Here is a 27,309-nt window from a genome sequence, read left to right as displayed (position 1 = left end):
GTCACAATTTTGGCCCAATCTTAATGAAACTTGGTCAGAATGTTACCCTCAATAAAATCTTGGATGAATTTGATAGTGGGTCATCTGGGATCAAAAACTAGGTCACCAGGTCAAATCAAAGGAAAAGCTAGTTAACACTGTAGAGGCCACATTTATGACCACATCTTAATGAAACTTGGTCAGAATGTTGATCTTGATGATCTGTAGGTCAAGTTCAAATCTGGGTCAGGTGGGGTCAAAAACTAGGCCACTAGGTCACTAGGTCAAATCAAAGGAAAAGCTTGTTAACACTGTAGAGGCCACATTTATGACTGTATATTTATGAAACTTAGTCAGAATGTTAATCTTGATGCTCTTTAGGTCAAGTTCGAATCTGGGTCATGTGGGGTCAGAAAATGGGTCACGGTCAAATCAGAGGAAAAGGTAGTTAACACTTTAGAGACCACATTTATGACCATATCTTAATGAAACTTGGTCAGAATGTTAATCTTGATGATCTTTAGGTCAATAGGTCAGGTGAGCGATACAGGTCCTTCATGGCCCTCTTGTTAACCTTAACCTGCTAAATTCCTAAAATGGACTGGTCCATCATTTAATTTGGGCAGTACCATTTATTATTCAAAGGAGTGTTCAATGAAAATTTACTTACTGAGTGCAGACCATGATCAGTCACGGATGTGCAGGTTGATCTTGGTCTGTGCTGGTTGCAAAGGCAGAACTACTTGCCACGACCAGCAGGCTAAAGGTTAAATTGGTTTCCAAACTCAGATCTTGAATCTCTGGAGTAGCCACTGAGCAGAGTCAATTACAATTTTATGAGTTTTCTCTATTTCTGATGCCAGATAAATAAGTTCTGAGAGAAAGATTCCCTCATAAGTTTTCTTGATCTTGCCTCCCAGCTGCAATAGGTTATTGTTACGACCATCCTGGATAGATGTCAAACAATGTAACTATCTCTCAGATAGTGCTTTATAGACGCCCCTAGTGAGGCTCGAACCCACATCGGTGAGGGGCAAACTTTATTGTCATGTTTGTAGGAGTTTGGTTTCAACTTTTAAACTTGTCTTATTACATGACTTCTTATATAAATCGTTGGTTTGTAGTTTGTGCTGTATGCCCAGTTTATATTCAGCACATGATTACTGGTCTAATGTTTCAAAAATTTAAAAAAAACAAACTGAAAATTCATTTCTGCTGTTATGTATTACCCCTTATCATGCTGGACAGGATTGGTTCTGCTTTTGCGACCAGTGTAGATCATGATCAGCCTGCTCATCCGTGCAGTCTGATCATGATTTGCACTGTTCGCCATTCAATCAGTAGCCTTTTGCTAAGCACCCCTTTTAGCAGTTAATGGTACTGTCCAAATTGAAAGATGGACAAGTTCATTATAAAAGTTAAGCAGGTAAGGGTTAAAAACAATGAATGGCTTGCCTGTGAATAGTCAAAACTATTAGCCCTTGGTGTCTTGGGCAATATATAACTGAAATATTGTCAAACCATTACATTTATCCATGCTTGGAAAATTATCAAAACAGTATTTTTATAAAAGTGGAAAAATATGTTGCAAATTAACCTTTAGGTTGCTGGTAGACTAGCCACTAGACTGATAATAATATATTTCTACATTTTTTCCTTTTTTGATGAATTTAATTTCATAGAGACAAAAGCCAGTCTATTTTAGAGATTTTCACAGAAGAATGATGTTGAAATTATCACTACATTTAGTCATAAAAATGTAAAAAAAGATATATCATAGTCTAGGAGCTAGTCTAGTCTGCTGGTGGCATGTGGTTTTGCCTTTGCAACCAGTGCAGACAAACATCTGTGCAGGCTGATTATGGTCTGCACTGTTCACCATTAAGTCAGTATCATTTTGGTAAGCTACCCCTTTTAACAGTTAATGGCACTGTCCAAATTGAAAGATAGACAATTTCATTATAGAAATTTAGCAGGAAAAGGGTTAAAATGAAACCGGTGGTATTTAGAGGCAGTACTGTTTGTTTACTTGTGGTCTTCAGCCTTGAGAAAACACTTTCATATAAATGGTTTTTATTTACAGACCCTGATGTGCTTGATGGGAGCAGACCCGAATAAACAGAATGAGAAGAATGGTAGAACAGCAATACATTATGCTGTCATGAATAACCATGTTAATGTTGTCAAGTAAGTTGCTAAAAAAAATAAAGTCTTTGCAAACTTGATGGTTTTCATGCTTGTGCAGTTTGATGAAAAATGTGGACTGATTATGATAAAAATTTTTTTTTTTTTTTTTTTCAAAATTTAGATAATTGTTTTTTTTTTATATATTGCTTGATTCTTTACTATGTCTAACTTGTCACTACTATAGAATGACAGTTTCCTCTTATAACAAAAATGATGAAAACACATGGCTTAAAATTTTAAGGTACTGGACACATCCCCATAATTGCCAATTTCCAGTTTGTCAGGAAGGAGAAGCTGTGAGCTTGTAATGGACAAGAATGCCAGACTAATGTGCAAGAAAATGTACATACTTGTACAGAAATTATCATTACAGATCAGCCTCATTTTGACTGAGTAAATGGTATAACTTTGCCAGTATTTTAAAGAAAAAAAAACAAGAGAATTTATGTTTTTCTAAATCACACACTGTCTATGTGAAATAGGATATTTCTTGTCATGTTTTGCTGTATTTTTAGCACACCTGTCACATAGCGACAAGGTGAGCTTTTGTGATCCCCCTTGGTCCTTCGTCCGTCCACAAATTTTTGTGAACACTATAGAGACAGATATTATATGATTCCTATGCCAAGTTCCAAACTGGGTTATGTGGAGTCAAAAACTAGGTCACCACTCAAATCAAAGGAAAAGCTTGTTAACACTCTATATTTTATGACTCATTATTTATGAAACTTGGTACAAATGTTTGTCTTGATGATTCATAGGCCAAGTTTAACATTTGAGCGATATAGGATATAGGCTCATCATGACTCTCTTGTTGATGTTCTTGATGATTCATAGGCCAAGTTTAACAGATGAGTGATATAGTGTCATCATGACTCTCTTGTTGATTTTTGTAATGTCTCTTGTCTTCCTTAGTTGTCTTGTGAAACGTGGAGCAGACGTCAATTTAGAGGACAAAGACAGGTGTCGTCCAGATGATGCTGTGTTGCCAGGCAACGAGGCCGGAGACTGTCGACAAATCATACAGTTACACAGAGTGCAAAGATGTCAGCAACTCAGTGAGATGGTCAGAGATGTAGGTTTGATTTTGCAGAGATGGTATAATTAGAGTGGACCTTAGTAATGGGAATAAAATGTTGGTGTCTCAGACAGGTCACTGGCATGTCCAGATAGCTCAGAGGTTAAAGGTTAACAGGGTCTGTTTCGGGTCTAGTCCATAACTCTGCCATCCATGAAGGGATTTTAAAAAAACCTGGCTTAAATGTTTACCATAATGAGACCTTGTGTCATGCGCAAAACCCAGACCCCTAATGCCAAGATCAAGGTCACACTTAGAAGTCAAAGGTTAACAGGGTCTTTTTCGTGACCGGTCTATAACTCTGCCATACATGAAGGGATTTTGAAATATCTTGGCATAAATGTTTACCATAATGAGATCATGTGTCTTGTGCAAGACCCAGACCCCTAACTGCAAGGTCAAGGTCACACTTGGAAGTCAAAGGTTAACAGCATCTGTTTCGTGTCTGGTCTATAACTCTGACATTGATGAAGGGGTTTTAAAATTACTTGGCATAAATGTTCTCTATATCGAGATGATGTGTCATGCTCTAGACATAGACCCCTAGCTCCAAGCTCAAAGTCACACTTAGAAGTCAAAGGTGTTTCTTGTCTGGTCAATAACTCTTCCATTTATGAAGGGATTTGAAAATAATTTGACACAAATGTTAACTATATTGAGAAGATGTGTCACGCTTATGACCCGGGTATCTTGGGTCAAGGTCAAGGTCACAAAATGATGTGTGTTTTTTTTTTCACAGACAACTGTAGCATTCTTGTGAATACTTTGGGGGCATTTGTCACCAATAGTGACAGCTCTTGTTTAACTTGTAATATAATCAAACTAAAAATATCGGCTTGATGCCCGGAGTTTCAACTAAGGAATCATGGTAAACCGCTGATATGCGATAATGCATTCTGTTGAACTCAACAGAATTATCTCTACTTTTGTAAAAATTATATATTAACAAAAAATCCTACTTATAATGAATAAGCTTTAACAATTAGAGCACTATTATACTGCTGGTATTCTATTATGAAGTAAATTAACTTAAATTTTATTGTTTTGAAAATGTGGGGATCATTAATTAGGGACTATATGGTATTTAGGCATATAAGCTTGAAGTAGATACTTGTGCATGGTATATGGCTGTTGAAAATAAGGTAAGACTAAGGGTTGTTTAAAGCACCTAGCTTGACACAATATATTTAATGCTACACAATGCAGTCACTGACACAGCTTTTGTAAAACTTGCTTAAATCCCTTTATTGTGCTTGAAATATTATTTAGTTGTAATGAAAATAGTTACAAATTATCCCGTTAATACAATCATTACAACCAAGTATAAGGGACCAGTAATTTGCAATGTGCCACAGACACCATTTTTTAGTGTCTCAGACACCATTTAGAAGTGCCTCAGACACCATTTATTAGTGCCTCAGACACCATTTATAAGTGCCTCAGACACCATTTTTTAGTGCCTCAGACACAATTTATAAGTGCCTCAGACACCAATTATTAGTGCCTCAGACACCATTTATTAGTGCCTCAGACACCATTTAGATGTGCCTCAGGTAGTAAGGGTTACTGGAATGTTTGAGCATTGAAATGTCATGTGTCATATTTAAGAAATGAAATTTATTGCGAGGAAGCCATGCAGCTGGCTTACGGAAGGTAGGTGCCCGCCGGTGATGAAATAATGAAGGGAGGGGCACCTGGAGTCTTCCTCCACCATCAAATCTGGAATGTCGCCATATGACCTATAATTGTGACAATGTGATGTTAAACCTAACAAAAACAAAACAAAATTGACCTGCTTCTTGTATAATGTGTCAGTAAATCTATGATATATCACAGGGGGCAAGGTCAGACAGTTGAGTTTTAAAACTGGGCCAGAATCCAGCTGCAACACCCTATTATGCCTGTTTTGTAATCAGGAATGCACATTGTTTTCAAATGGTTTATGCTTTGTTCTTACTTGATGCTTTTGTTTAAAGTATTATATTTGAAGTTTGCTAAGATTTTCAGTTATATTATTAACATTTTTGTAAAAAAGATCCAAAATATGTTTTCGCTGCTCAGTTTTGTGAACTGATGTCTTCAAGGGAAGTAGGGAAAACTTTCAAAGGAAGTAAGAGGAAATAGGGGAAAATTGCAAAGGAATTAAGGGGAAATAGGGGAAAATTTCAAAGGAATTAAGGGGAAATAGGGGAAAATTGTAAAGGAAGTAAGGGGAAATATGGGAACATTTCAAAGGAATTCAGGGGAAATAGGGAAAAATTTCAAAAAATGTAAGGGGAAATAGGGGGAAATTTCAAGGGAAGTGAGGGGAAAAAGGAAAAATTCCAAAGGAATTATTAAGGGAAATTTTCAAGAGATAAAGTACTGTTATTATTTCTTTAAACTGTATGCTTTGTGACAATATAGTAGTATATGCAGTTTTTCCATCCTTACCATAACACTGGACTAAAATGTAAAGTGGCTGAGGAAGGGTTACAAGAAGTATTGTATTTCTCTTCCATATCTAATCCAACATCTCTATGTCTAGAAGGTGTTGTACAGGTTTAACATCCAATGAAATGATTTGAATATTTGATTTTAAATGCAAAAGTTAAACATATATTATGTGTATGTTTATTAGCTCACCTGTCACGTAGTGACAAGGTGAGCTTTTGTGATCACCCTTTGTCCGTCGTCCGTCGTCAGTCCGTGCGTCCGTGCGTCAACAATTTCTTGTCTGCACGATAGTGGTTTCATTTATGATTTTATTTTAACCAAACTTGCACACAACTTGTATCACCATAAGATCATGGTTCCTTTCTTGAACTGGCCAGATCCCATTATGGGTTCTAGAGTTATGGCCCCTGAAAGGGCCAAAAGTAGCTATTTTGACCTTGTCTGCACAATAGCAGCTTTATTTATGATTTGATTTTTACCAAACTGGCACACAACTTGTATCACCATAAGATCTTGGTTCCTTTCTTGAACTGGCCAGATTCCGTTTTTGGTTCCAGAGTTATGGCCCCTGAAAGGGCCAAAATTAGCTATTTTGACCTTGTCTGCACAATAGCAGCTTCATTTATGATTTGAATTTAATCAAACTTGCATGAAACTTGTGTCACCATAAGATCTCGGTTCCTTTCTTGAACCAGCCAGATCCCTTAATGGGTTCCAGAGTTATGGCCCCTGAAAGGGCCAAAATTAGCTATTTTGACCTTGTCTGCACAATAGCAGCTTCATTTATGATTTGATTTTAACCAAACTTGCACACAACTTGTATCACCACAAGATCTTGCTTCCTTTCTTGAACTGGCCAGATTCCTTCATGGGTTCCAGAGTTATGGCCCCTTAAAGGTCCAAAATTGGCTATTTTGGCTTTTGCAGCCATATAGATACTTCATTTATGGTTTTATTTGATACAAACTTCCAAAATATCTTCAACAACAATAAATCTTGGATTCCATGACAAATCAGATCCAATCGTAGGTTCCGGAGTTATTTTATATCTGATTACCTCCCCTGATTATAATCAGAATGGATTTATATCAGTAAGTACTTATAGGACTTATTTGAAATTTCATTATTGTTATGAGTTGGACTGAGACAATCAGGGTAGATAACTATGGACTGATTTTATGTCAAATTACCTCCCTTTATTTCAAATTAAAATGGGTATATATCCGTAACTAATGAAGATACTGATCTGAAATTTCATTTATGTCAGAGATTTATTTGGCAGATCCTTCTTTTGTTCACTTACAATATATTTTTTTTTTATTACTTCCCTTTTACGTTACTATAAATAGCTTATTTTTAGTAACTTTTTTATTATTGGCCGTAGGGAAAAACCGAGACCACTTTTCTGTGGTACAACATGGATGATACCACCAATTTTTAGGTGTATTTTGACATATCTATACCTTGTAAGAATTTTTTTTTCTTTTTGGTTAAATTTCTTCCCTTTGTTGTTCCTGTCCTTTGGACTGAGATATGTTTTCTGAGGACCTTCTTGTCCTCAAGTGCAATGATAACAGGTGAGCGATATAGGGCCATCATGGCCCTCTTGTTTATTAGCTCACCTGAGCACTGCTCAGTGAGTTATTGTTATTGCTCGATGTCCGGCGTCTGATGAATTCTAGGTCGAATTCGAATATGGGTCATCTGGGGTCAAAAAATAGGTCACTAGGTCAAATCAAAGAAAAACCTTGTGTATGCGATAGAGGCTGTATTTTTCAATTGATCTTCATAAAATTTGGTCAGAATTATGGCCTTGATGAAATCTAGGTCGAGTTCAGATATGGGTCATCTGAGCTCAAAAAGTAGGTCACTAGGTCAAATTTAAAGAAAAACCTTGTGTATGCGATAGAGGCTGTATTTTTCAATTGATCTTCATAAAATTTGGTCAGAATGATTGCCTTGATGAAATCTAGGTCGAGTTGAATATGGGTCATCTGAGGTTAAAAGGTAGATCACTAGGTCATATCAACTAGGTCACTAGGTTATATCAAAGAAAATACTTGTTTAAACTCAAGAGACTTCATTTTTGGTCCAATTCTAATGAAAATTGACCAGAATATTTGTTTCCATGAAATCACTAGGTCAAACATATTTACACTGTTATGGTGTGTTTCTCAGGTGAGAGACCTAGAGCCATCTTGGCCCTCTTGTTATAGTTGCTGTGAAATTGGTTTATTTTGTGTTATCAAAACTTATTAAAATCAGCAAAACAACTAGTGGTAGTGGACATCATTAAGTACAAAATTTGATTGAAAGTTTACTTTTTTATATGCTCGTCTCTGAAAGAGCGGGGCATATTATACAAACACCCGTGGTGGCGGCGGCTGACGAGCTGTCAGCGTCCAAGGCATGTCCGCTGTTCAAGTCAAACAGTTTTCATCCATCTTCACCAAACTTTCTTTTTTTGAGCATAATATCTCTACCAAGTTCGATAACCAGCCAAATCGTCCTAGATTCTCGGATTATGGCCCTTGAGTTCCTTGAAAAACCGTGAATTTAGCTATGTCCGCTCTTTAAGTCTTACAGTTTTCATCTGATCTTCACCAAACTTGCAAAACCAGCCATATTGCCCAAGGCACTCTTGGATTATGGCCCTTAAATTACTCAGAAAACAGCGAATTTAGCCTTGTCACCCTATAAGTCGAACAGTTTTTATCCGATATTCACCAAACTTGCTGACAATGTTTGTGGGCATAATATCTTGGCCAAGTGCAATAAGCAGCCAAATCTTCCAAGGCACTCTTGGATTATGTCCCTTGAATTAGGTCGAGTTCGATGATGGGCATATTTTGTGATAGTCTGGCACTCTTGTTTTCATTTAGATTAGTGCTGCTGTTTGAAGCAGTTACAAAAGCCCCATAAATGATAAAGATATGACTGTAGTTGTTCTGCTTACAGGATGCTGTTTATCCGATAGATTTGCGTTTGACAGACCTGTCTGTGGTAGACTCGGATTACAACACCCTTATCATGGTAGCTGCAGTAAATGCGAAGTAAGTACTGCTCCTGTTAATGACCCCTCTAATTAGGGATTGCCATCATACAAAGCCAGATGTTTTCTTTGCGGCTTGGTCAGTTTCTTAATAAATTAGTCTTGCCCGAGTGTCTGAGGTTATAAAACTGAGTTTTGAAACCAGTCTAAAATTTCTAGAATCTGATTGGCTGTTTTTGAGTGAAATTTTGAAATTGACCAATCAGCAAACTGTATTCTGAGACTGGTCTCCAAAATATTTTTGTCTTTCAAGCATTGTTTGGTCTTGGAGACATTTCTCCCTGTGCAAACAAAAATAGTATACATGTGTAGACTTGCCTTTTCAGTGAAGATTTGGTGTTAGAAATTTTATAGTCATTTTGGCCAAAATGATTAAACTGTATCAAGTATTTCATCAAAACGTTGTAGTATTTTGTTGGTGCATTTCTTTAAACTACTTTGGTTTGACATTATATAGATATATTTCATTTCAGGGTTCACAACTTGGAGACATTACTTGGTGTATGTACAGATACAATCAATGCCCAGCATTCACAGGTAAAATATGTATCACAATATTGTATATTCAAAGCAATAAACAAAATTTTGATGAATGTTTTGATGACAATTTTTCAAGAAAACAGACACATGCACTGTTGGACATAACACGTAAATTCCCATTAAGTTATAGCAGTTTAACAGCACTATGTCCATATAGAATTTTACATGGTGTGGCAGGAGGTTGGGGAGGGGGTACTATTTGCCTAGATACTGTATTGTGGTAGGTTTACAATAGTATTTCTGTATAATGGTTTTCCAGTTATTGCTCGGAAATGAATTGTGACATATGTATGGACGGACAGGACAAAAACAATATGTCTCCCCCAGTGGGGACAGGACAAAAACAATATGTCTCCCCCACCCCCACCCCCCACTGGGGGAGACATATTGTTTTTGTCTTGTCCGTCCATACGTACGTCACAATTCATTTCCGAGCAATACCTGGAAAACCCTTTGACCTAGAACCTTCAAACTTCATATGGTGGCAGGGCTTATGGAGTAGACGGCTGCAATTGTTTTTGAGGTCACTCCATCAAAGCTGAAGGTCACAGGGGCCTGAACATGGAAAACCATTTCCGGTCAATAACTTGAGAACCATTTGACCAAGAATGTTGAAACTTCATAGGATGGTTAGTCTTGCATAGTAGATGACCCCTATTGGTTTTGGGGTCACTCTGTTAAAGGTCAAGGTCACAGGGGCCTGAACATGGAAATCCATTTCCGATCAATATCTTGAGAACCACTTGACCCAGAATGTTGAAACTTCATAGGATGAGTGATCTTGCACAGTAGAAGACCCCTATTGTTTTTGGGGTCACTCTGTTAAAGGTCAAGGTCACAGGGGCCTGAACATGGAAAACCATTTCCGATCAATAACTTGGGAACCACTTGACCCAGAATGTTGAAACTTCATTGGATGATTGGACATGCAGAGTAGATGGCCCCAATTGATTTTGGGTCATTCTATTAAATGTCAAGGTCACAGCGGGCAGAAATGGAAATCTATTTTCGGTCAATAACTTAAAAACCATTGACCTTCAAACTTCATAGCCTGATAGGAATTACAGAGTAGATGACCCCTATTGTTTTTGGGGTCACTCCATCGAAGGTCAAGGCCACAGGGGGCTAAACATAGAAAACTCTTTCTAATCAGTAACTTGAGAACCACTTGACCCAGAATGTTGAAACTTATTAGGATGATTGGACATGCAAGGTAGATTACCACTATGATTTTTGGGTCATTCGATCAAAGGTCAAGGTCACAGGGGCCTGAACATGGAAAACTGTTTCCAGTTCATAACTTGAGAACCACTAGGCCCAAAATGTTGAAACTTAGTGGGATGATTGGACATGCTAAGTAGATGATCCCTTTTGCAGCCAACCATCAGTGTCTTTTATTAGTCCCCTACTGGTTGAAAACCAGTTTCGGGGACTATAGGAATGCGCTTTTCAGTCATTCCGTCCGTCTGACCGTCTGTCCGTCTGTCCGTCCGTCCGCAATTTCGTGTCCGGTCCATAACTCTGTCATCCATAAAGGGATTTTAATATTACTTGGCACAAATGTTCCCCATGATGAGACGACGTGTCATGCGCAAAACCCGGACCCCTAGCTCAAAGGTCAAGGTCACAGTTGGAGGTCAAAGGTCAACAGGGCTTTTTTCCTGTCCGGTCCATAACTCTCCCATCCATGAAGGGATTTTAATATTACTTGGCACAAATGTTCCCCATCATCTGGCTTAAAGGTCAAGGTCACAATTTGAGGTCAAAGGTCAACAGGGCTTTTTTCCTGTCCGGTCCATAATTCTGCCGTCCATGAAGGGATTTTAATATTACTTGGCACAAATGTACCTCATAATAAGACGATGTGTCATGCACAACTTTCAGACCCCTAGCTCAAAGGTCAAGGTCACATTTAGCAGTCAAATGTTAACATAGCATGAACAGGGTCTGTTTCGTGTCGGGTCCATAACTCTGACATTCATTAAGGGATTTTAATATTTAATATCTGTAACATTCCTGTGAGATTCTTGTTTAAGATTATTAGTCCCCTACTGGTTAAAACCCAGTTTCGGGGACTAAAGGGTTTCGCTTTTCTGTCCGTTCGTCTGTCCGTCCGTCATTCAGTCCGTCCGTCCGTCTTCAATTTCATGTCCGGTCCATAACTATGTCATTTTTCAAAGAATTTTAATATTACTTGGCACAAATGTTGCCCATGATGAGACGACGTTAGCTCAAAGATCAAGGTCACAATTGGAGGTCAAAGGTCAATAATTTTTTTTTTCCTGTCCGATCCAGAGCTCTGTCATCCATCAAGGGATTACAATATCACTTGGCATAATTGTTCCCCATGATGAGATGACATGTCATGCGCAACACCCAGTACCCTAGCTTAAAGGTCAAGGTCACACTTTGAGATCAAAGGTCAGTAGGATTTTTTTCCTGTCCAGTCTAAAACTTTGTCATGCAAACAGGATTTAGATATCAGTTGGCACAAATATTCCCCTGGATGAGACAACATGTTATGCGCAAAAGCCAAGCCCAGGGTCTAATGTCAAGGTCACACTTAGAGACCAAAGGTCAGACACAAGAATGACTTTGTCTGGAGCATTTCTTCTTCATGCATGGAGGGATTTTGATGTAACTTGGCACAAATGTTCACCAACATAAGATGGATTGTCATGCGCAAAAACCAGGTCCCTAGGTCTAAGGTCATATTTAAAGGTCAAAGGTCAAATTCAAGAATGACTTTGTCCGGAGCATTTCTTCTTCATGCATTGAGGGATTTTGATGTAACTTGGACCAAATGTTCACCACCATGAGGCACCCTTGTTTTTAGAATTACGTCCCTTTGTTATTACTATAAATAGATTTTATTGTAACTTTTTAGCTCACCTGTCACGAAGTGACAAGGTGAGCTTTTGTGATCACGCGGCGTCCGTCGTCCGTGCGTCCGTCCGTAAACTTTTGTTTGTGACCACTCTAGAGGTCACATTTTTCATGGGATCTTTATGAAAGTTGGTCAGAATGTTCATCTTGATGATATCTAGGTCAAGTTCGAAACTGGGTCATGTGCAATCAAAAACTAGGTCAGTAGATCAAAAAATAGAAAAACCTTGTGACCTCTCTAGAGGCCATATTTTTCATGAGTTCTTCATGAAAATTGGTCAGAATGTTCACCTTGATGATATCTAGGTCAAGTTTGAAACTGGGTCACGTGGGGTCAAAAACTAGGTCAGTAGGTCTAAAAATAGAAAAACCTTGTGACCTCTCTAGAGGCCATATTTTTCATGAGATCTTCATGAATATTGGTCAGAATGTTGACCTTGATGATATCTAGGTCAAGTTCGAAACTGGGTCACTTGGGGTCAAAAACTAGGTCAGTAGATCTAAAAATAGAAAAACCTTGTGACCTCTCTAGAGGCCATATTTTTCCACGGATCTTCATGTAAGTTGGTCAGAATGTTCACCTTGATGATATCTAGGTCAAGTTCGAAACTGGGTCATGTGGGGTCAAAAACTAGGTCAGTAGGTCTAAAAATTGAAAAACCTTGTGACCTCTCTAGAGGCCGTATTTTTTATGAGATCTTCATGAATTTTGGTCAGAATGTTCACCTTGATGATACCTAGGTCAAGTACGAAACTGGGTCACGTGGGGTCAAAAACTAGGTCAGTAGGTCTAAAAATAGAAAAACCTTGTGACCTCTCTAGAGACCATATTTTTCATGAGATCTTCATGAATATTGGTCAGAATGTTCACCTTGATGATACCTAGGTCAAATTCAAAACTGACTCACGTGGGGTCAAAAACTAGGTCAGTAGGTCTAAAAATAGAAAAACCTTGTGACCTCTCTAGAGGCCATATTTCTCAATGGATCTTCATGAAAAATGGTCAGAATGTTCACCTTGAAGATATCTAGGTCAAGTTTGAAACTTGGTCACATACGGTCAATAACTAGGTCAGTAGATCTAAAAATAGAAAAACCTTGTGACCTCTTTAGAGGCCATAGTTTTCAAGAGATCTTCATGAAAATTGGTCAGAATGTTGACCTTGATGATATCTAGGTCAAGTTCAAAACTGGGTTACGTGCGGTCAAAAACTAGGTCAGTAGGTCTAAAAATAGAAAAACCTTGTGATGTCTCTAGAGGCCATATTTCTCAATGGATCTTCATGAAAATTGGTGAGAATGTTCAGCTTGATGATATCTAGGTCAAGTTCGTAAATGGGTCATGTGCGCTCAAAAATTTAGTCAGTAGGTCGAAAAATAGAAAAACCTTGTGACCTCTCTAGAGGCCATATTTTTCATGAGATCTTCATGAAAATTGGTGAGAATGTTCACCTTGATGATATCTAGGTCAAGTTTAAAGGTGGGTCACGTGCCTTCAAAAACTAGGTCATTAGGTCAAATAATAGAAAAACCTTGTGACCTCTCTAGAGGTCATATTTTTCAATGGATCTTCATGAAAATTGGTCAGAATTTTTTATCTTGATGATATCTAGGTCACATGTGCTCAAAAACTAGGCCACTATGTCAAATAATAGAAATAACTCACCATACTCAGTTCAACACTGGGTCATGTGGGGATAGGTGAGCGATTCAGGACCATCATGGTCCTCTTGTTTATTATTGGCCGTAGAGAAAAATCGAGACCACTTTTCTGTGGTACAGTTTGCATGTTACATCCATTTTGTAGGTGTATTTTGACCTATCTCTACCTGGTAAAGAATTTCTTGTGGACATATATTATATAGATTTTTTTTTTTTTTTTTTTTTTTTTTTAAGGGAAATTTCCCTTTGTTGGTACTATAAATAACTTATATGATAACTTTTTTTAATCGGCAAAAACATTTCAATATGAAAACAACTGTGGGTTTTTATATATGCACATTTTAATCCAGGTGTGTTGTTATAACATATTGTATATAATAGTACAATATTGTTTATACATCATTGACAGATATCAGTTCATGATGTTATACTGCAGTAGAGAAAATTAGGTGCCTTCCAGTAGGGGACTTTGTATTGCATGGCAATACTTCATTCACTTGTTATTTCTCCTTCAGACTGGTTTAAATGCTGAGTTATATTATAACACTTTCAGACTGGTTTAACTGTTATCTTGTATTATTTCTCCTTCAGTCTGGTTTAAATGCTCAGTTACATTATAACACATTCAGACATTTTTAACTGTTCACTTGTATTATTTCTCATTCAGACTGGTTTAAATACTCAGTTATATTATAACACCTTCAGACTAGTTTAACTGTTCACTTGTATTATTTCTCATTCAGACTGGTTTAAGTGCTTAGTTATATTATAACACCTTCAGACTGTTTTATTTGTTCTCTTGTATTATTTCTCCTTCAGTCTGGTTTAAATGCTCAGTTATATTATAACACCTTCAGACTAGTTTAACTGTTCACTTGTATTAATTCTCCTTCAGACTGGTTTAAATGCTCAGTTATATTATAACACCTTCAGACTAGTTTAACTGTTCACTTGTATTAATTCTCCTTCAGACTGGTTTAAATGTTCAGTTATATTATAACACCTTCAGACAGGTTTAACTGTTTTCTTGTATTATTTCTCCTTCAGACTGGTTTAAATGATCAGTTATATTATAACACCTTCAGATTAGTTTAACTGTTCACTTGTATTATTTCTCCTTCAGACTTGTTTAAATGTTCAGTTATATTATAACACCTTCAGACAGGTTTAACTGTTTTCTTGTATTATTTCTCCTTCAGACTGGTTTAAATGCTCAGTTATATTATAACACCTTCATTTCTCCTTCAGACTGGTTTAAATGCCTATTTGTATTATATCACATTTAGACTGGTTAAACTGTTCTGTTGTATTACTTCTTCAGACTGGTTTAACTGCACTGTCTATGGCTGCGAAGGCAGGACATGATGCATGCTGTAATATTCTACTGAGGTATGACATATACATGTGAAATGTGTAAACCAGAAAACTTCCCTTGATCAAGAATATAATAATATGTTCATTTTCCTTTGTTTTGACTTCATGCATGACTTGTTACATAACATAACATCATAAATTCTGTGTCTGTATGAGTTATTCAGACATGAGGAAGATTTTTTAGTGCATTATTACTTTAACCCTTATCATGCTAAACAGGGTTGATCCTGCCTTTGTGACCAGTGCACTGTTCACCATTCAGTCAGTATCTTTTTGGTAAGCACACCTTTTAACAGTTAATGGTACTGTCCAAATTGAAAGATGACAAGTTCATTATAGAAATTTAGCAGGGTAATGGTTATAACACCTTTTCTTTGTAGTCATGGGGCTTGTGCTAGCATACAGGATATGCAGGGATATCTGGCTATACATCATGCAGTCCTTCAGAACCATGAGAATGTTGTTGATGTGTTCAGAGAACATACTCCTTCAGCTTCTGTGGTAAGTGTATTGTAAGCTCAGAAATATTAATGAGAGATAAATGTTTCACTGTGGGGAATCACATGACCAAAATAATCTCTAAACCAGAATAAATTTATGAATAATATGGGATGATATTGAAGCAACTTTTGCTGTAAATCTCAAATATAGCCAATCATATGGCAACATAGATGTATCCTAAAACTACATAGATTTCAATTACAATCACCTTCTGATTATCTGGAACACTTCAAGAAACTGAGTCTTCTTATTTTCCTTAGTGTCTGTAATTACAGGTTATCTATCTTTATTTTCAACTACATAATAATTTATCAATTTTCATTTGTCATATGTTAGGCTTTATTTAAGTTTCATATCTTGTCATGGTAGGAAATTTCTTTGAGTGCTTCAAAATATAACTTTTGTTTAGAGATTATTTTGATCATGTGATTCCTCACAGTGGGTTTGCTTATTTCTTTAATTGAGATATTTCATAGAAGTTATTCCTCTCTTAAACTGGAATGTTGATTACTTGTTCAAGATTAACCCTTACCATGCTGGACACAATTGATTCTGCCTTTGCAGTCTGATGAAGATCTGCACTGTTCGCTATTCAGTCAGTATCTTTTTGGTAAACACCCCTTTTTAGCTCACCTGTCACTTAGGTGAGCTATTGTGACTGCTTTATGTCCATCGTCTATCGTCCGTCAACAATTTCTAAAAAAATCTTCTTCTTGAAAACCAGTGGGCAGAATTACACCAAACTTCACAGGAATGATTCTTGGGTGGCCCCCTTTCAAAATTGTTCAAAGAAACGAATTCCATGCAGAACTCTGGTTGCCATGGCAACCGAAAGGAAAAACTTCAAAAACCACAGGGCCTAGGGCTTCGATATCTGGTGTGTAGCATCATCTAGTGGTCCTCTACCAAAATTATTCAAATTATCTCCCCAGGTTCAAATATGGCCCCGCCCCGGGGGTCACACGGTTTATATAGACTTATATAGGGAAAACTTTGAAAATCTTCTTGTACAAAACCACCTGGCCTATGGCTTTGATATTTGGTATGTAGCATCATCTAGTGGTCCTCTACCAAAGTTGTTCAAAGAAACGAATTCCATGCAGAACTCTGGTTGCCATGGCAACCGAAAGGAAAAACCTTAAAAATCTTCTTGTCCAAAACCACAGGGCCTAGGGCTTCGATATCTGGTGTGTAGCATCATCTAGTGGTCCTCTACCAAAATTATTCAAATTATCTCCCTAGGGTCAAATATGGCCCCGCCCCGGGGGTCACATGGTTTATATAGACTTATATAGGGAAAACTTTGAAATTCTCTTGTACAAAACCACATGGCCTAGGGCTTTGATATTTGGTATGTAGCATCATCTAGTGGTCCTCTACCAAGATTTTTCAAATTATTCCCCTAGGGTCAAATATGGCCCCGCCCCGGGGTCCCAAGTTTTACATAGACTTACATAGGAAAAAAAGTTTAAAAATCTTCTTGTCTGAAACCACAACACTTAGACCTTTGATATTTGGTTTGTAGCATTGTCTTATGGTCCTCAACCAAAATTGTTCAAATTGTACCCCTTGGATGAAAAGAGGCCCTGCCCTGGGGGTCCCAAATTTTATATAGACTTATATAGGAAAAAACTTGTCTGAAACCATATGACCTAGGCTTTTGATATTGGGTATGATGCATTGTCTAGTAGTCCTCTACAAAAATTGTTCAAATTATGCCCCTGGGGTTAAAAGAGGCCCCGCCCTGGGGTCACTTATTTATTATGTGAGTTATATAGGAAAAATATTTAAAAAATTATCTGATCCAATTTCCAAGACTGTTTAATTATAATTACCTGATGACCCCAAGTAATATGATGTCACTTGACTGTGACCTTGACCTACTGACCTACTTTCTTGTTTTTTAAGATACAGCCTTGAAATTAAGATGACATACACAGTTTCGCACACAAATCGTAAAACTGAATTTCATTGACCATGAATGTGACCTACTGACTTTCTTAATATTTTATCATCAGTTTGATATTTGAAACATGTAGCTCATATTACTCAGGTGAGCAATCCAGGGTCATCATGACCCTCTTGTAACAGTTAATGGTACTGTTCAAATTGAAAGACGGACAAGTTCATTATAGAAATTTAGCATGGTAAGGGTTAAATAGCAACTTATGGATAGTTTAATGAATGCTATAAGATGATCCTTTGGAAGAAATTAGGCAGCCAAGCAAAATGATAGCAAACTCAGTTTGATTGGAGTCTTTTCATGATAGGTAATGAAATGTGAAACATGATAGGTAATGAAATGTGAAACATGATAGGTAATGGAATGTGCAACATGATAGGTAATGGAATGTGCAACATGATAGGTAATGAAATGTGAAACATGATAGGTAATGGAATGTGCAACATGATAGGTAATGAAATGTGAAACATGATAGGTAATGAAATGTGCAACATGATAGGTAATGGAATGTGCAACATGATAGGTAATGGAATGTGCAACATGATAGGTAATGAAATGTGCAACATGATAGGTAATGGAATGTGCAGCATGATAGGTAATGAAATGTGAAACATGATAGGTAATGGAATGTGAAACATGATAGGTAATGGAATGTGAAACATGATAGGTAATGAAATGTGCAACATGATAGGTAATGAAATGTGCAACACCCTTACGCTCTTTAGAAATGGCTTATTAATAAGTGGAATTCTATTGTACACATACATGGGACTCCATTATCCAAAAGGACCAGAAAATATAACAACACTCAGTGAGTCCAAACATAAGAAGACTTAAAACTTCAAAATCTCCCAGTAGTATATAAAAATTTACTGTCAGATATGAAAACGGCTTATATACATTTGAAAAGGCGAAGAAAAGTAAAAAGAGTTACAAGAAATGCGAGCAGACATAATGTTTTTAAATTGGAAAACTAATCAATGGAGTACAAAAGGACTAAAACGTCATCAAAACACTGGCATGATTGATTGTATATTTTCAGGGACTATATAAAAGTTTGAGGTTGTGTAGAAAATCCTCCATCCATGAAAAATTAACAGAAATGTTTGAAAAGTAAGTAATGTTTTATGAACTCTTGGATTTTATGGAATAAAATGATTCACCTTAAATTACGGTATATTTTGAATAAATCTGTTGCTAAGCAACCACCTGCTTATCTCAATAGGGAGAGTGCAGATTTATGGATTGCAGGGTTGTGACTGCGATCTCTGGGCATATGTTCTCCTTGATGATTTGATTTAAACATATTTTATTTCCCAATATGTACATTTTAAATAGTAAGTTACATACATAAATTTTGGACTGGACTGAAAGACAGTAGGCTTATTGAAGTCCTCTCCATAACGTGATGATTTGATAAATGACATTGCCTCAGAAAACATCCTCCCTCAGCCACGGATTTATGTGGAGATTTTGTTTGTTACTTGTGGAGAAGAGTGTAGAACTGGTAAACAGTTAAATAAAAAAAAGGGTGTCACCTAAACATGATTGTTGATTCTTGCCATGATATATTCTCTTCCCACAGTGCCATTGTATATCATTCGATATTATGTCTTTCTGTGATTTTGACACCTGCAGCAGAACAAGGAAGAGGTATTGGTCAGCAAAAGAACAAATTAACACTGTCATGAGCTGTTACTAAAATCTAACATGTAAAATGCATCATTCCATTTTAAATCTGTCTTATTTTAGTCATGTCACCAGCCAAGGTTGGAATTTTGTATTTTCATTCTGTGAACCATATTTAGCTATGACATCAGATGGTCCATTTAGCAATTTTATCTGTTTTAAACCAGGTACTCTTTTGACTATACAGTTGGACATTTATAGATTTATATTTGTCATGGGTGTCAGAAATGAAGAGAACAAATGGTGTCCACAGTCAAGCAGGACTTGCAGAATTCAGTCAATATGTCTAAGCATTGTTTAATTTCCTGTCCAAAGTGGTATAAGTTTTTGCACTTCTAAGGGTAATTAGTTAGTGCAAATGAAAAATAACCGATTTAACGTTTGGCCTGCTAATTTTCTAAAATGGACTGGAATATTATTTAATTTGGGCTGTACTATTTATTATTCAAAGGGATGTTCACTGAAATTTACTTTATGTTACTGAATAGCGACCAGTGCAGCCCAAGATCAGCCTGCACTGATGTGCAGGCTCAGCTCTTGGTCTGCACTGGTCACAAAGGCAGAGTCACTTGCCAGCGGCAGGCTTAAGGTTAATAATATGAAAATACCGTGAACTTTGTCCCTTGAAATACAGCAAATCCCTGATTGAAGTTGCATTGGGATGAGCAGTGTAGATCTTAAAATAGAACATGCTTTATGTTTTATTAGGAGACAAGATCAGATTATAATCCCTCAGCTAAGATTGTCTGCAATGGATGGAAATGCTGAAAAACTCTTCTGTATACTAGAGGAGGGTGACAACGTCAATTCTAAGGTGAAATTTCTATTCTTATTTCTTAATAGAATTATGTCTCCCCCAGGAGACATATTGTTTTTGCCCTGTCCGTCCGTCCCTCCTTCCGTCCGTCCGTCCGTCCGTCCGTCACACTTCATTTCCGAGCAATAACTGGAGAACCATTTGACCTAGAACCTTCAAACTTCATAGGGTTGTAGGGCTGCTGGAGTAGACGACCCCTATTGTTTTTTGGGTCACTCCGTCAAAGGTCAAGGTCACAGGGGCCTGAACATTGAAAACCATTTCCGATCAATAACTAGAGAACCACTTGACCCAGAATGTTGAAACTTCATAAGATGATTGGTCATGAAGAGTAGATGACCCCTATTGATTTTGGGGTCACTCCGTCAAAGGTCATGGTCACAGGGGCCTGAACATTGAAAACAATTTCTGATCAATAACTAGAGAACCACTTGACCCAGAATGTTGAAACTTCATAGGATGATTGGTCATGAAGAGTAGATGACCCTATCGATTTTGGGGTCACTCCTCAAAGGTCAAGGTCACAGGGGCCTGAACATTGAAAACCATTTCCGATCAATAACTAGAGAACCACTTGACCCAGAATGTTGAAACTTCATAGGATGATTGGTCATGAAGAGTAGATGACCCCTATTGATTTTGGGGTCACTCCGTCAAAGGTCAAGGTCACAGGGGCCTGAACATTGAAAACCATTTCCGATCAATAACTAGAGAACCACTTGACCCAGAATGTTGAAACTTCATAGGATGATTGATCATGAAGAGTAGATGACCCCTATTGATTTTGGGGTCACTCCGTCAAAGGTCAAGGTCACAGGGGCCTGAACATTGAAAACCATTTCTGATCAATAACTAGAGAACCACCTGACCCAGAATGTTGAAACTTGATAGGATGATTGGTCATAAAGAGTAGATGACCCTTATTGATTATGGGATCACTCCGTCAAAGGTCAAGGTCACAGGGGCCTGAACATTGAAAACCATTTCTGATCAATAACTGGAGAACCACTTGACCCAGAATGTTGAAACTTCATAGGATGATTGTACATGCAAAGTAGATGACCCCTATCGATTTTGGGGTCACTCCATTAAAGGTCAAGGTCACAGGGGCCTGAACATTGAAAACCATTTCTGGTCAGTAACTTGAGAACCACTTGACCCAGAATGTTGAAACTTAATAGGATGATTGGTCATAAAGAGTAGATGACCCCTAACGATTTTGGGGTCACTCTGTGAAAGGTCAAGGTCACAGGGGCCCGCACATTGAAAACCATTTCTGGTCAGTAACTTGAGAACCACTTGACCCAGAATGATGAAACTTCGTAGGATGATTGGTCATGCAGAGTAGATGAACCCTTACAATTTTAGGGTCACTCTGTTAAAGGTCAAGGCCACAGGGGCCTGAACATGGAAAACCATTTCCAATCAATAACTTGAGAACCTCTCGACCCAGAGTGTTGAAACTTCATAAGATGATTGTTCGTGCAGAGTAAATGACCCTTATTGTTTTTGGGGTCACTTTGTTAAAGGTCAAGGTCACAGTGGCCTGAACATTGATAACCAGTTCCGATCAATAACTTGAGAACCACTTGACCCAGAATGTTGAAACTTCATAGGATGATTGAACATGCAGAGTAGATGACCCCTATTGATTTTGGGGTCAGTCTATTAAAGGTCAAGGTCACAGTGGCCTGTTCATGTAAAATCATTTTTTGGAAATAACTTGAGAACCACTTGACCTACAATGTTGAAACTTAATATGATGATTGGACATGCAGAGTACATGACCCCTATTTATTTTGAGGTCACTTGATCAAAGGTCAGGGTCACAGGAGCCTGAACAGTGACTTGAGAACCACTAGGCCACGAGTGTTGAAATTTAGCAGGATGACTGGACATGCCAAGTAGATGATCCCTATTGCAGCCAACCATCAGTGTCTCTTTGACTTTCACTCCTGACCCCTATTGACTTCTTGCCTTTAGGACTTTGCATTGGGGGAGACATGCACTTTTTTACAAAAGCATTTTCTAGTTCTCATTACATATTTCTATTCCACAGTTTATAATATTGCAATAAACCAGATGCTGACCAAAAATTTTCTGCTTCATTTTGCAATCTGTAACAAAATTCCTCAGTCAAATATATTAATTTGGCATACATGTTATACCGTAATTAAATAAGCGGTAATTTACTTAGTGATATTCAACAGTCAGACCAATGTTCGAGCCAGGAGTTTGGGTTATAAGGGTTAGATTTGTTTAAGATGCTGGGGTATTTTCACTGGAAGAAATGTTTTAAACACATGTACAACAAATGATTTTCACTCTAGCTACAGTTTTATTTAATGAACTTAACATTTGTGGCATGGGCTTCTGAGTTCCACCCTCATTTATAAATTTTGTTAATAAGGTACTGATATATATTATACCGTTAGCAAGAAACTGACTGAAATTTTGTGTGAAAGACTTGGATCTTCATTTTAAGGTCAGGTTTCTTTAATTGAATGTTTATTTGACAGAGTGTGTTTGTCTGCCTAACTGTGGATCTATCTATGCAGATTTTATGTTTAAGGTTATGTGGATTCATAATGACAATAAACCATTCTCATCTAGTTATGTATTCTTGTGTGTCATTCTGGCATTCTTCAACATCCAAAGACTTTTTAGGTGCCAAGTGTTCATTACGTTAATATGATTGTAAAGTTTCATTAAGTGTACAATTTTATATTTCATTACAGAGTGACCTCAGCAGTCAGCCAGTATTATTTGTTGCCGTAGAGAACAGTCATGTTGAGGTTGTCAAGCTTCTTGTTGAGGTAACAGTTTACCATTTTACATTTGTGTGTTTCTTTTTATCAAAGATATGGCAATCTATTGAATAATGAATAGCCAGTTAATTGTGAAGTCACATATCACACCCAAAAAGCCTAAATGTCTGTTAAGTAGAATATGAAGCAAGCATCTTCGTTGCTAATAGAGATCTCATTTAAGTGTATTTTGTTATGAGATTTAGGGAGATTCTGGTGAATGTTCTTTGAAAATCAAACATAAAAACAATGGTAGAGTATTTTGCTAGTAAATGTCAATTTTGTGTTAAATTCTTTTGGGTGGGCACTTAGATTTGCCTTTGTTCATATAACTGTCCATCTGACTTTGTGGGATCCATATCTCAAAAAGTATTTTTTCTAGAATCATCAAACTTCACAGGATTGTTGTTCAGTATATGAAGTTATGCACCTTGTATTTTAATTGGGATTTCACACTGTCAGACCACAGTTATGGTCCTTTACTTAGTAAAAATATATTATGCATACAGTGACAGGATTTGGGGTGCTAGTGTCCTAGGTACACAATCTAGTTTAAACATACATCTTCATACACCATGACTGATACAATGGAATATTTTTATCAATAGAAAGGTGCAGACTTGAAGAAGAGGGATGCCAGGACTGGTAATACAGTATTACATGTTTCATCTCAGACTGGGCACTTAGAAACTGCAAACTATTTACTGCCATTCTGTAAAAAGTCACAGAACCAGTCAAGTTCTAAAAATAGACTGGACATCAATGCAGTAAACAATGATAAGAGAACAGCATTGCAAATAGCAGCAGAAAAAGGTAATTGTATCAGTAAAATGTGAAGTTTCTCATTAAAAAAGTTCTAAAAGTTTAAAGTAATGCATTATTGTTATACAAATCGTAAACTATGGTAAATACTGTGTGACTCATTAGTGTAACAGCTTTGCATTTAATACGAATCAATGATAGACAAGTGAGTGTCATGTCAGATACTGATTGACAAATGAGTGCCGTGTTAGAAATAAAACCGCTTAAATGTTTCAATGTATACTCACTCCTTCTGATAGCTTCCATGAATATTTGAACAAGCAAAAAACCTAGATAACATGCAGATTGTGTGAATATTACAGTAGTTACAACTTTTTTTAATTTTTTTTTTATTGTTAAATTTTCGCTTCCTATTTTAGGTTATATAAAATTGACCAGTCTGCTGATTGAGTGTGGGGCCACAACAGCTATATTGGACCCAAAGGGCACACTGTTTACCTCACCTGAGTTTGAAGGGGCCAGGGTTCTCATAGAGGGCCACAGGAATGAGCATACACAGGCTGTGATGAAATTAGTAGCTGACAAGTCAAAGAAAGCTCCTTTCTTCCTTTCAAAGATCTGGGTGGTAGGTAATAGTTTGAATGTTTTAGATAATGAGTAACAGTGTTTAGCTTTCAATACTAATTAATAGCTAATAAGTCTTTTTTCTTGTGTGGTACGTTTAAATGTTCCTGTTCAGTGGCATGCTGTAGCTCTCTGATAATAATTCACACTAAGTGCATCAGAACTTGAGCAGGCAGAGGTAAAACTGGATACTGATAAGAAGTAAAAACAAAAACTATATTTTAAGGGCTAATTTCTGGGTGGTTTATAACTTCGTTCTTATTTTTAGTTTTCTTTTTTTTTTTTCAAGTCTTCATGTTTAGTAAAATACACCACGCTGGTTTGCATTTTAGATATCGTAAGCTAAATCAGAATCATACAAAGGGTTATCTGACATTGTGACCAAAGCATAATGGGTCCAAGGTTATGAAACTGCATTTCATAATGAAGCCCAGGGTTACCCAATCAGAAACAACATTTGTTATCCAATCTCTGAATGCCACTTTGTCATTGGTTAGTTTCATAGTTAAGCTTGGGATTACCCAATCAGAAAACTGTATTTGGTGTCCAGTCTCTTAACGCTGTTTTGCCATTGGTCAATTACATGATTAAGCTCAGCATCAACCAATCAGAAACTGGAGTTTTAAAATTGGTCTCTTACTTTGGTTTTGTATCTTCAGGGCTTGATGTCATTTGTTTTTATGCTTGAAATGTTGAAGTTTTCTTGTGGAGAACAATTAAGTATCAGCAAGATGTCCAAGTACAATAATCCATTATACAGGTTCTTCAAAAAATTTCTTAGTCACTGTTTTGATCCACCTAATCGCTATTGTGTTTTCTTGAATGTCTGCTTTTTTATGCAAGATCTATGATTAGTTACTAGTATACATCATTCTACAGGGCTCTGGGGATGCGAGTTGGATTTTTTTTTTTTTAATTTAAAAGTTGTCTTGAATAATGTCTGTTTTATAGCCAAAAATGTTTTTTCACTGTGTAAAAACTTGGCCAAATCACAATGTCACAAAAATATTTTTAGAAATTTCTTTTTTTCAGTCTCGATTTGATCACAATCTCAGGGACAAGAATGGTGACACTCCACTGATGGTAGCATGCCGGTTTGGGCGACTAGAGACGGTCAAGTTTCTGTTACAATCAGCAGTTTATGCAAACCAGATCTCAGATGATGAGTAAGCATTTTTTCTTTGCATAATTTTTAGTCTGTTGTGCAATAACGGTGGAAGGGCTTTTCAATACCAGTCTGAGGTTTATGAAACTTGAGATTGGAGACCAGTCTAACAATGATGTCTTGTGATTGGTCAATTCCTAGAATGAGCTTAAAATCAGCTAATCAGGTTCAAAAAGTTTGACTGATCTCAAAATTTAGTTTTATATCCTTGAACCTGGGGTTATGAGTTTGACAATGTATTAAGGATAATTTTAACAATCAGTATGGTTTTCATAAAAGAGTTAAAATGAGTAACACAAAACGTATAATGTATACTTTTATGGAAAGATTCTGTAGTTACTGGTGGATACTTTTTCAGTTATCTTTGATTTTAGCTTGTAAAAAGACACCTGAAGGTTATCAAACTAAACAGTCTAAAGAGCAATTTTTATACCTCCCCTCACCCCACCAAACATTTATGTAGGGGGCATATAGCTTTGCTGCTGTCTTTAAATCTGTCTGTACGTCCCAAAATCTTATGTCCAACTCCTCCCACACTATTAGCCTGATTTGCTTCAAACTTTCACAGATGAACAACCTAGATGTGCAGATGACCATAAAGGAAGAAAGGAAGGAAACTTTTCTGTGACTATTTTTACCACAGTTATGGCCCTTTGATAGTTTTGCTATATAGAATATAGAGAAAAAAATCTTGTGTGTCCAACTCCTTTCACACTATTAGCCTGATTTGCTTCAAACTTCGAGAGATGACCTGGTATAATGTGCAATTAACTATAAAGGAAGGAATTTTTTCTAAGGCTATTTTTACCACAATTATGGCCCTTTGAAAGTTTTTGCTATATAGAATATAGAGAAAAGTCTTGTGTGTTCAGCTTCTCCCACATTAATGCCCTGATTTGCTTCAAACTTTCACAGATGAAAAAGCTTGATGTGCAGATGACCATAAAGGAAGGATTTTTTTCTGTGAATATGTTTACTGCAGTTATGGTCCTTTGATAGTTTTTGCTATATACTGTGAAATCATAAATATTCATGGGGGACTAATTTTCGTGGATTTCGTGGTTTAGTCAGTCCACGAAATTTAATCCCAACGAACAAGTAAAATTCCCATTCAGTTTATGTTCAAAAGTTGAAGTCCACGAATTAATATCTCCACGAAATTGCCGTTTTGACCCAAACCATGAAAGTTCATGCCTACTAAATTAAAGTATTTTACAGTAGTGGGGGCATCCGTGTCCTATGGACACAATTCTAGTTTTTTAGCGCACCTGTAACATAGTGACAAGGTGAGCTTTTGTGATCACCCTTCATCCGTCGTCAGTCCGTGCGTCCGTCCATGTGTCTGTCCATGCATCAACAATTTCTTGTCTGCATGATAGTGGTTTCATTTATGATTTTATTTTAACCAAACTTGCACACAACTTATTTCACCATAAGGTCTCGGTTCCTTTCTTGAACTGGCCAGATCCTATTATGGGTTCCAGAGTTATGGCCCCTGAAACGGCCAAAATTAGCTATTTGACTTGTCTGCACAATAGCAGCTTTATTTATGATTTGATTTTTGCCAAACTTGCACACAACTTGTATCACCATAAGATCTTGGTTCCTTTCTTGAACTGGCCAGATTCCTTAATGGGTTCCAGAGTTATGGCCTCTGAAAGGGCCAGAATTAGCTATTTTGACTGTGTCTGCACAATAGCAGCTTCATTTATGATTTTATTTTAACCAAACTTGCACAAAACTTGTGTCACCATAAGATCTCAGTTCCTTTCTTGAACCAGCCAGATC

General features: G+C 37.0%; 1 protein-coding gene across 7 annotated transcripts in view; it reads left to right on the top strand.

Annotated features, from left to right (window-relative positions):
• The window catches only part of LOC123535356 (serine/threonine-protein phosphatase 6 regulatory ankyrin repeat subunit A-like), a 103,018-nt gene that overhangs the window by 40,443 nt on the left and 35,266 nt on the right, over nucleotides 1-27,309 (top strand). For 6 of the 7 annotated variants that reach the window (XM_053519041.1, XM_053519042.1, XM_053519043.1 and 3 more), the window contains 13 exons: nucleotides 2,063-2,166; nucleotides 3,082-3,241; nucleotides 4,333-4,386; nucleotides 8,639-8,733; nucleotides 9,206-9,269; nucleotides 15,141-15,208; nucleotides 15,574-15,694; nucleotides 18,700-18,770; nucleotides 20,055-20,160; nucleotides 22,902-22,979; nucleotides 23,579-23,783; nucleotides 24,152-24,357; nucleotides 25,389-25,522. In XM_053519041.1, the coding sequence (XP_053375016.1) occupies nucleotides 2,063-2,166; nucleotides 3,082-3,241; nucleotides 4,333-4,386; nucleotides 8,639-8,733; nucleotides 9,206-9,269; nucleotides 15,141-15,208; nucleotides 15,574-15,694; nucleotides 18,700-18,770; nucleotides 20,055-20,160; nucleotides 22,902-22,979; nucleotides 23,579-23,783; nucleotides 24,152-24,357; nucleotides 25,389-25,522 (1,466 nt within the window). The remainder of the gene's footprint in view (nucleotides 1-2,062; nucleotides 2,167-3,081; nucleotides 3,242-4,332; nucleotides 4,387-8,638; nucleotides 8,734-9,205; nucleotides 9,270-15,140; nucleotides 15,209-15,573; nucleotides 15,695-18,699; nucleotides 18,771-20,054; nucleotides 20,161-22,901; nucleotides 22,980-23,578; nucleotides 23,784-24,151; nucleotides 24,358-25,388; nucleotides 25,523-27,309) is intronic. The other variant, XM_053519045.1, reaches the window with a different exon arrangement.

The sequence above is a fragment of the Mercenaria mercenaria genome, chromosome 12 (assembly GCF_021730395.1).
Source record: "Mercenaria mercenaria strain notata chromosome 12, MADL_Memer_1, whole genome shotgun sequence".
Lineage (NCBI taxonomy): Eukaryota > Metazoa > Mollusca > Bivalvia > Venerida > Veneridae > Mercenaria > Mercenaria mercenaria.
Note: the sequence above shows the minus strand (reverse complement) of the source record. Positions and strands in the feature narration are given on the sequence as shown.